The 11,077-nt window shown below is 36.4% G+C and overlaps 1 protein-coding gene across 5 annotated transcripts in view; it reads left to right on the top strand.

Annotated features, from left to right (window-relative positions):
* Positions 1–11,077, top strand: part of Parp11 (poly (ADP-ribose) polymerase family, member 11) — a 132,824-nt gene that overhangs the window by 38,620 nt on the left and 83,127 nt on the right. For all 5 annotated transcript variants that reach the window (XR_001233047.1, XM_013511664.1, XM_013511662.1 and 2 more), the window contains exons 2-3: positions 8,188–8,316; positions 9,102–9,222. Coding sequence is in view for 4 of the 5 variants with exons in the window: in XM_013511664.1 (XP_013367118.1) it covers positions 8,188–8,316; positions 9,102–9,222 (250 nt within the window). In the remaining variant the exon portion in view is untranslated. The remainder of the gene's footprint in view (positions 1–8,187; positions 8,317–9,101; positions 9,223–11,077) is intronic.

Below are 11,077 nucleotides of genomic sequence, written 5' to 3'. Positions count from 1 at the left end.
CTAGTCTGCTTCTTTTGGTGGGTGCATTGAGACCATTTACATTGATGGTTATAACGGATATGTACTGGCGTATCTTTGTCATGGTATTTTCCTGCTGTTGGATCCTCCTTTTCCCTCTGTTTAACTGCTTGCTGTGCTTGGTGCTTCCTTTCTGTTGTGGTTCTTGAAGTTGCGGTCTGTTTTATCTCTTTGTAGAATATCGTTTAGTATTCTTGGTCGGATTGATTTGGCACTCATGAATTTCTTCAGTTGTTCTTTATCATGAAAATATTTTATTTCTCCATTAAATTTGAAAGATAGTTTTGCAGGGTACATCAGTCTGGGTTGGAAGTTCTTTTTTTTCAGTACCTGAAATACTTCACTCTAAGCTCTTCTTGCCCTGATGGTTTGTGATGAGAATTTTGCCTTGATTCTGATAGGCTTTCATTTATAGGTGATCTGTTTCTTTTCTCTGTCAGCTTTTAATATTCTTAGCTTTTGTTGAATTTCTGAGATCTTGATCACTATATGTCTGGGTGTAGATTTATTTTGGTTATGATTAACTGGAGTTCTATATGCTTTACTTTTCTGGATATCCGATTCTTTTACCATGCCTGGGAAATTTTCTGCTGTTATTGCAAATAGTCTTTTTATATCATTTGTGTTGACACCTGCTGTTTCATTAATACCTATTAATGTGACATTGTTCTTCTTTTCTTCATCTTGCAGTTGTTGAATTGTTATTTCCTGATCCCTTGTTGTTTTTAAGAGATCCCTCCTTTCACATTCATTAGTGACAATGCTGTCTTCAATGTCTGAAAGTCTATCTTCAGCTTCATTCAGTTTTGCAAGCTTTCAATGGAATTTTTAATTTCCTGGATATGTGTTTGCATGTGTTTCATACCTTCTAGTTCTTTTCTATATTGTTCACTCAAGGTTTCCATGCATTGTCTATACTATTCTATTTTCTTGTCAATGTCAACTTTGTATATATACTGAACATTTCTTTCATTATTGTTGTCATTTCTTTTCTCACGTGAGAAAAGAAATTTCTGATCTGATGTCTTCTATGGCATGATGGAGTTGTAGAAATGAAGGAATAAAAAATAAAAAATCATAAATACTTCAGTTGCTATCATTTCAGAAATTTCAATTGTGTGACTTCCAGACTCTTCTGTGTTGATGTCCTCCTGGACTTGTTTTGGGTGGTGTGGAGGTCTGGGATTGCATTTTGCTCCTTTGTTTTGTCATTTTTGAAGATCCAGAGGTTCCCTGGAGTGTGGTGGGTAGCCACCAAGGCCCCAGAGGGTGCCTGAGGTTTCGCCTGCCTTGCACACTGGTCAGGGAGGGAAAGCCGCAACTCACCAGTCTTCCTGAAGATATCTAGGGTTCAGCCCAGCCCGGGCTGACACACTGTCCCCCAGTCCTTTTTTTAGTTCTTATTTTAAGACAGGATCTAGCTGTTGCTCATGCTTGGCTGGTATTTGTGATCCTCTTGCCTCAGCCTCCCAGAGTCCTAGAGATTATAGGCATGTGCCATCACACTGGGTTTCTAATAAATCTTTTTGTTTTAAAGTCTGTCCTGTCTAACATTAGTACAGTTTAGCCTCTTGAGGCCTTACATGATTGTGGTTTGCATGATTTATAAATTTTTCATCCTTTTGCTTTCCATTTTTTTGTATCATTGGATCTACAGTATATTCCTATAATGGGTTTATAGATGGATCTTTCATAAAGAGTATAACCTGAAAACTGTCTTTGAATTGGATTAATTCACCACTTTTAGTGGAACTTACTTGCAAATTAAATTATTTATATCTGTCATTTCACTTTTTTCTATATATTTATGATTTTTTATTCCTTCATTTCTACTTTATTACCTTATTTAATTAAGTGAATATTTTCTAGTATAACATTTTTATTCCTATTGCTGTTATTTGCATTACTGGAGATTGAACCCAAGGGCTTTACACTAAGCTACATTCTCAGGACACCCCTCCCCGCTTACACACACATACCCGTTTTTCTTTGAGACAGGGTGTTGTTAAGTCACCAGGTTGCCTAGACTAGGTTCAAATCTGTGATCTTCCTGCTGTAGCCTTCTAGAGTGCTGGGATTACAGGCATGTGCCACCATACCCAGCTCCTCTTATTAATTTTTAACATATATACATATGTTCTCCTTTCTTTTCTCTTTTCCCTCATCCCAGTTGTTCTTTCCTTTTGAGCATTTTCCTTTCATTTCACAATGTCTAGATTTTATTCATTCTTTCAGGTTCTTACACTAGTGAGACAATACAGTGTTTACACTTGTGGGTCTGATTTATTTCACTTATGAGAATGGTCTCTGTGTCCATTTACCTATACAAGCCTCAAGTTTATCTTGTTTTTATAGCTGAGTAATATTCCATTATATAAAAATACCACAACTTTTTTATCCACAATTTAGCTATTACAGATTGCACTGCTATAAACATGGAAGCACACATATCGCACATATATCGCTGTGATATGATGTTTTCAGTTCTTTTGGGAAAATATCCGGAAGGGGAATAGCTGGGTTGAATGGAATCTCTAGTCCTAGTTTACTGAGGACTCTCCAACTGATTTCCACAATGGTTTCATCAGTCTGCACTCCCACCACCAGTGATGAAGGGTTCCTATTTCTCCACAGCCTTGCCAGCATTTGTTATTGGTCGATTTCTTAATAGTAGCCATTCTTACTGGAGTGAGATGGAATCTCAGTGTTGTTTTAATTTGCATTTCACGAATGACTAATAATGTTGAATATTTTCTCATGTATTTATTTGCCATTTGTATTTCTTTATCTGAGAAGTATGTGTTCATCTCAGATGCCCATTTTTGTATTGGGTCTTTGAATTTTGGAGGGCTGATGTTTTTTAATTCTTTATACATTCTAGGTACAAGTCCTTTGTCCAAAGGACAGTCCGCTGGAGTTTGTTCCCAATTTGTGTGTTTTCTTTTTACTCTGCTGGTAATTTCTTTACATGTGCAAAACTGATCAGTAAGATGAGATCCCAGTTGTGGATTCTTTGAAGTATTTCCCGTGCAGTTTGGTTTTTGTTTGTGAGCTCTCTGCCTACCCCTATGTCTTCAAGATTTTTACCTGCTTTCTCTGCCAGTAGATTTAGTGTTTCTGTTTTAATACTTAGATCTATAATCCCTTTTCACTTGAGTTTGGTGCACAGTGATAGACATGGATCTAGTTTTAGTCTTTGGCATGTGGAAAGCCAGTTTTTCCTGCACCATTTATTAAAGAGGCTAACTTTCCGCTAGTGAACATGTTTGTTCCTTTTGTGAAATATAAGGTAGCTGAGTGTGTTTGTGATTGTGGCTGCATCTTCCAGTCTATTCCATTGATCTTCAGGTCTGTCTTTTGCCAGTACCATACTGATTTTATCACAGTAGCTTTGTAGTATAATTTCAAGTCAGGGATTGTGATGCCACCTGCCTTGTCTTTGTTGCCCAGGATTGCTTTTGCCATTCTGGGTCTCTTCTGCTTCCAGATGAATTTTAGGAACATTTTCTCTAGGTCCATGAGGTATTCTAATGGTATTTTAATTGGAATGGCATTTAATCTGTACAACAATTTAGGAAGCATGGCTGTTTTCACAATGTTGGTTCTTCCTATCCATGAGCAAGGAATATCTTTCCATTTTCTGAAATCCTCTTTGATCTCTTTTTTCAGAGTACTGTAATTTTCACTATATAGATCTTTTACTTCTTTTGTTAGGTTGAATCCTAAATATTTTAATTTTTTAATGCTATTGGGAAAGGTATGTTTTTGTTAATTTCTCTCTCAGTGTGTTTGTTGTTTGTGTATAGGAATGCTTGATTTTTGAGTGTTGACTTTGTATCCAGCTATGCTACTGAATTTGTTGATTAATTCTAGGAGTCTTTTGGTGGAGTTTTTGGGGTCTTCCACATAGAGTATCATGTCATCTGTGAATAATGATAATTTCACTTCTTCCTTTCCTATTCTTATTCCTTTTATATCTCTCTTTTCTCTAACTGCTCTGGCTAATGTTTCCACAACTGTGTTGAATAGGAGTGGTGACAGTGCACATCCTTCTCTTGTTCCTGATTTTAAAATGAAAGCTTTTAGTTTTTGTCCATTTAGTATGATTTGGCTGTTGTTTTGTCATAGATGGCTTTGATCAGTTTGAGGTAAAGACCATCAATTCCTATTTTCTGTAGAGTTTTTAGCATAAATGCATGTTGGACTTTTTCAACAGCTTTTTCTGTATCTATTGAGGTGATTATGTGATTTTTGTCTTTGGCTCTGTTTATATGGTGTATTACATTGATTGATTTGTGTATATTGAACCATCCCTGCATCCCTGGGATGAATCCTACTTGGTCATGGTGTATTATCTTCTTGATGATTTGCTGAATTCTGTTTGCTAGTATTTTTTTTTAATTATCTTTGTATCTGTGTTCATTAGGGAGATTGGTCTGTAGTTCTCTTTTTTGGTTGGGTCTTTCTCTGATTTTGGTATCAGTATAATATTTGCCTCCAGAAGTGAGGTAAGGAGAATTGCTTCCTTTGCAATTCCATTAAAGATTTGGAGGAGTGTCTTGTAGAATTCAGTCCATCTGGGCCTGTACTCATTGTTGGTAGGTTTTTAATCACATTTTCAATTTCCATAATTGATATTGGGTTATTCAAGATTTTTATATCTTCTTGATTCAGCTTTGACAATTCGTACATATCTAGGAATCTGTCCATTTCTTCTGTGTTTTCCATCCTATGGGAGTAAAGATTTTCAAATTAGGTATTGATGATGTTCTGAATTTCTATAGGGTCTGTGGTGATTACACATCTTTTATTCCTTATTGCATAAATTTGAGTTTTTTCTCTTTTGATAAGGTTGGCTAAGGGTTTATCATTTTATTTATTCTTTCAAAGAACCGACTGTTTAATTCATTAATTCTTTGTAGTGTCTTCTTCATTTCAATTGCATTTATTTCTGCCCTGATTTTTATAATTTTCTCCCTTCTTTGGGCTTTGGGCTTAACTTCTTCTTTTTCTTTTCTTTTTTTTCTGGGACAGGGTCTTGCTATGCAGTTCACGCTGGCCTTCAGCTCACTTTATAGCCCAGGCTGGTCTCAAACTCCCAGTGATCCTCCTGCCTCATCCTTCTAAGTGCTGGGATTCACAGGCATGTGCCACCATGCCTGGCTGACTTCTTTTTCTAAAAGTTTAAGGTGTACCATTAGGCTATTTATTTGTTCTCATTCTGTTTTCCTGGTATGTGAGTTCACTGCTATAAACTTTCCTCTGAGGACTGCTTTCAGTGCATTCCACAGATTCCAGTAAGTTGTATTTACATTTTCACTTGCTTCTAGATATTGTTTAATTTCTTCTGTGACTCTGATTGCTCAGGAGGCTATTACTTAATTTCCATGTGTTTATGGAGTTCTTATGGCATCTTTTTCATTAATTTCCAATTTTATTGCACTATGGTCAGATAATATGCATGGGATAATTCGAATTCTTTTGCATTCAGTTAAGTTTGTTCTATGGGCTAGTATGTGGTCTCTTTTAGAGAAAGTCCTGTGTGCAGGTGAGAGGAATGTGTATTCTGATGTTATTGGGTGGAACATTTTGTAAACGTCTACTAAGTCAATTTGTTTGCAAGTTTTGCTCAATTCTGCTATTTCTTTGCTGATTTTTTGTCCCGTTGACCTATCTCTTTGTGTCAATGGGGTGTTAATGTCCCCAATTACAATAGTGTTATTAATTATTTGGTTTTTCGTGTCTATTAAGATTTGTCTTATATAGTTGAGTGCTCCCATGTTTGGTGCATATGTATTTATGATTTTTATCTCTTCCTCTTGAAGTTTTCCCCTGACAAGTATGTAGTGACCTTCTTTATCTCATTTGATCATTCTTGGTTTGAAGTTCGCGTTGTCTGCAAACTGAATAGCTACTCATGCTTTTTTCTGGGTTCTTGTTGCATGGAGGATTGTTTTCCAACTTTTGACTTTCAGTCTATGAATTTCCTTTTGAGTTAAATATGTTTCTTGTATACAGCATACTGTTGGATTTTGTTTCTCGATCCACTTTGCCAGCCTGCTTCTTTTGATTGGTGAATTGAGGCCATTTACATTAATGGTTATAACTGAAACGTGTTGCCTTATCTTTGTTATGTTATTTACCTGTTGTTGTTTTCCTACTTTTACTCTGTTTAATTGCTTGCCCTACAAAGTGGTTCCATTCTGTTGCTGTTTTTGAAATTGTGGTCATTTTTATCTCTTTCTAGAATATCTTTTAGTACTCTTTGCAGGGTTGGTTTGGCATTTGTGAAGTTCTTTAGTTTTTCTTTGTAATGGAAATAATTTATTTCTCCATTAAATTTGAAGGATAGTTTTGCAGGATACATCAATCTGGGTTGGAGATTGTTTTGTTTTAGGACCTGGAATGCTTCAGTCCAAGCTCTTCTTGATTTCATGGTTTGTGTTGAGAAACCTGCCATGATTCTGATATGCTTTCCTTTACAGGTGATCTGTTTCTTTTCTCTGCTGGCTTTTAATATTCTGTTCTTTTGCTGGATGTCTGGGATCTTGATTATTATATGTCTGGGTGTAGTTTTATTTTGGTTATGGCTAGTTAGGATTCTATGTGCCTTACTTACTGTATGTCAGATTCTTTTTCCATGTTTGGGATATTTTCTGCTATTACTTTTGCAGATAGTCTTACATCAATTTATGTGGTACTATGTGTTTTCTGTTTAAAAATCAAAGATATATAAAATCTAATCTTTGGGCCGGGGATATACCTCAGCAGCATAAGCACCTGCCTGGCAAGCGCAAGATCCTGAGTTTGATTCCTGATACAAAAAAAAAAAAAAAATCTAATCCTTAACAGATTGCTGATAACTATATTTATTTGTGTGTATGTAGTTACACAGAGATCTGGATGGTACATAGTTCATTAGTAGCACAGATCAACCTTGGAGAAGGAGGTTGAGAGGATGCAGGAGTAGGAGTGGTGGTCAAACAAGTCTTTAGCTTTATCTTGAATGTTCTCTCTCCTTTCCCCCTAAGAAGAATGTTTTTGTATATTAGTTGTGCAAATTTAAATCAGTAGTTAAAAAGTCCTTAAAGAATGAGGGCAGGAAACCTAATTCCAGATAAAGTTTAATCTTCTGTGACTGGCCTCTTTTCATCCCCTTTCTATTGACTTCATTATCACAATATCCATCCAAGAACATTTAAAACTTTTCAGTGATGATGTGTACGTAAGGTAAGTAGTTTAGTTAACACTGCAAATTATTGATAGGTATAGGGCAATTTCATAGGGTAGTTAAATACACAGATGTTGAATCCAGACTACCTGAGTTTGAATTGTGGCTTTCCTTTCCTATCGTATGACCTTTCTGCCTCAATTTTCTCCTTTATACTAAGTACCTACCTTGTATAGGCTGTTGTTAGACATAAATGAGCTATCTGTGCAGTTCTTCAAACAGCACTTTGGCCATGTAAGGGTTAGCCATGGTTATTTTTGTTATTACTGTTGCCATCATTTTGATACCTGGGAGACACTATGACAAGTTGAAGTATATATCCAGACCTTTTCTGTGTTCAAATGCATATACAAATATATTTATGTATATGCACAACACATCTGTATGGGTAAGTATAAATAGATTTTTATTAAAATTGGATCTTACTATTTCTGAGTTTTGTAACCTTCTTTTGTACTTAATACCATTTTGTAACCTACTTTTATACTGAATACCATTTATTATAAATATCTATCTATACCACTAGGTGAAATAATGATATTTAAACAACAATCAGATGCATTTGATCTTAAGTAGTTATGATGGCTTAGATTATTTTGAATGAATACATGAACTTTGACTAAAAAATTTTCCTGAGAGTGTACTGAAAATCTGAACTGCTTATGGCTGTTTATGCAGCTTCCCAGAAGAACTCTGTGGGCTCTGATACATACTATCTAAAGTTATTATTGTTTGCCTGATTTGTTAAACAATGGTATTCAACATTTTAAAATGTTTATGTTTAGAGCCAATATGCATGATAGAATGTTATTTTTAAAGTGTCACTGTGGGAAAGACATTGGAATAGAGCTCTCTGTAAAGAAGTATAATGAGCCATAAAAAAGCACATTGGCTATTAATAAAATCACTTCTTCTTCCACCTCTTTCTGAATTTTCAGGAGATGTTTCACAAAGCAGAAGAATTCATATCCCAAACCACAGATACTGGAGCGGATGACATGGATACATCAGATACACAGTGGGGCTGGTTCTACCTTGCGGAGTGTGGGAAGTGGCACATGTTTCAGGTACCCTCTCCCTTGCATGGAATAGAAGGGGCTTAGATTCATGTAACATCATTTCACTGAGATACAAAGTGTGACTGCAGGATTTAAATGAAAACTTAAAGAAATAAATAGCTTAACTAGTAGAAAAGTTAGAAATTCTTCCAGTTCTTTTGCTTTTCCCCAAGTTTTCACAGTGATTTATTTAGAAGAGACAGTGTGTGTTACTATGTATAGAAGGCCAGTGTTATGTGAGCTCTGTACATTTACTTTTGAGCAACTCCAAGCTTGAACTGGTAGTCAAAGAGAGAGAAAGGGAACAGCAAGTCCTTATTAAGTACCTTCTAAGTGCCATGTTTTCTCTGTTATTCTCACAAACTGCCAAATGTTGAACTCTGTCAACACTGTTGAAGAAAGTAAAACTCAGAAAAGTTCATTTGTCCAACGTCACAGAGGGAATTAGACTGAGATTTGAACCCATCCTCAAAAACCTGTACCATTTTTTCAACTGTGCCAAGGTTTTAAAGAAGATTTCATTTGATCCACTTAGTATAATTATTGGAATAATTTGTAAAAATTGTAACAGTTTGTAAAAAGGCACTGTCACCAGATGTTGAAGGGGACCAACCATAAGCAGTTGTTTTTTTTTAAATCTTTAAGCTGCTTTCACTGTGCTGCCATCATGTTGGTCTTCCGTGTTGGGAACTAGAATAAGTGCTCTAAGTTTCCTCACTCCTCCAGCACCACTTCTGTGGCCACCTCACTAGCATGAGCAGCTGGTAAACAAAACTCTCTGGTCTGTCTTAAAGCCGGATGCCAACATTCAGTGTTCAGTCAGCAGTGAAGATATCGAGAAAAGCTTCAAAACAAACCCTTACGGCTCCATTTCTTTTACCACTTCCAAATTCAGCTACAAGATAGACTTCGCAGGTATGTTTTTTCCCTAATAGTTGTGTGCTTTTAGTATTCTGATACAGTACAATCTGCAGCTCTGAAGATCAGGATTAGTTGATATGTTTGCAAACTGAAGTAAATCCTTTTTGTTACACACAAAGATAGCTCTATAAAAATTCAAGATTTGAAATCTTGAGCAACATTGCCTTTTATAAAGGCATGTTTATCTGCTTACCTATATTAATGTATATGGAGAGCATCATATTTTGAGTTCATGTAATGCTTATCTTGTAAGGAATACAAATTATTTTATAGCTTTTTTGTGTGTGTACATGAGACAGGGCCTTGATAAGTGACCTAGGATGGCTTCAAACTTGGCATCCTCCTGTCTCAGCCTCCCAAGTAGCTGAGTTTACAGGTTTATGCCACCACACCCAGCTTGTAGCTCTTATCATTCTGAAAAGAGAAAATAGATTCTCATGATTCTGAAAATAGATTTGAAACAGGAATCTTTTTACTTTAAAGTACAAACAGATGTTAAGTGAGAATGATAGTAGATAACTGATAATAGTTTCAAGACCAAAGGGTAGCCTAGTGACCCCTCTCTTGGTATTTTTGCCAAAAAATTGTTTTTTTTGTTTTGCTTTTCAGTATTGGGGATGAACGTGGGGCCTTTGCACTAAGCTACATCCCTAGTCATTTGGTTTTTTTTGAGACAGTTGTACTAAATTGCCCAGGCTTGGCTCATATTTGTGATCCTTCTCCTTTAGCTGCCAAGAGTGCTGGGATTATAGGCATGCACAACCACACCAAGCTCTGTCTGCCATTTTCTAGTATTATTGGTTCTTTCATAGGCTAGCCAGTCAATCTGGAAATCAGCCCCGCTTTGGGTCTTACGCATGTACATGGAGTGCTTTTAGTTACCCCATGAGAAACCTGTTGGATTCACCCGCTTGGGTTTTAAGCAGGAAGCACCTGCTATCTGTTGACCAGAAGCAAACAAGACATGGTCAGGGAGGCTTTCCTAATGAATTCGTGTTTTGTTGTACACAGTTTAGTCCTCTAGCTCTCCTTTCCCGGTTTCTATTAGTTGTGTCTTTCTGATTCTAGTTGTAGTATTTTGTAGTGGGGAGGAGAGAAAACCTTATCAGACTCCTAGGGATGAGCCTTGGCCAGAGCTAGTGAAGAGGCTCGGGCCAGGAAGAAGTTGATATACCCAGGCATCTTATAATCATTTCTTGTCAGAGTTGTTCTTGTTTTGTAAAACAATTATTTTGTAAAACAATTATCAAAAGTTAAAACCATTGGAGTCTTACTAGTTCTAACTTTGTCTTACTGACATTAGGCCTTGAACAGACTACCAGAGAAGGAATCCTGACACTTGTCTTTCTGCGACAGTCCTAGGCAGATATTGGGGGCACATTTCTAGGTTTGCATACAAGAGCTGTTTTTGAAGTAGAATGATGTACACAGGCTTGTGGTTTCATGAAGAGGATGAAGTTTATTAAAATATTTGGCAGATAATTTAGTTAGCCACATGCTGTGCAAAGAATATTCACTAGTGAACTATATTTTTTGAAAGCTTTCTGTTAGAAAACATGGTTTTAAAAATATCTTTATCACAGAATAGGAGTCATATATACTAACAACTCAAGTTCTTCAACTCTTTATATAATGACACTATTTTAGAGGTGTAATTATTGGCATTTAACATATACTATTTCCAAAGTTTGTAGCCCCAGCCCTTCTGCCACTAGCCAGCTCAGGTTTTCACTGTAAAAATGGTGAAAATAAAACTGAAACTGCAGTGGTTTAAGAAGATGGCACTGAGGTTATGGACCATGCACTGAGGGGGCCATGCCCGTGTGTGCCAGGTCAAGGACAATATAGA

This window comes from Chinchilla lanigera, unplaced genomic scaffold, assembly GCF_000276665.1.
Source record: "Chinchilla lanigera isolate Chin_1 unplaced genomic scaffold, ChiLan1.0 scaffold00012, whole genome shotgun sequence".
Classification (NCBI taxonomy): Eukaryota; Metazoa; Chordata; class Mammalia; order Rodentia; family Chinchillidae; genus Chinchilla; species Chinchilla lanigera.
Note: the sequence above shows the minus strand (reverse complement) of the source record. Positions and strands in the feature narration are given on the sequence as shown.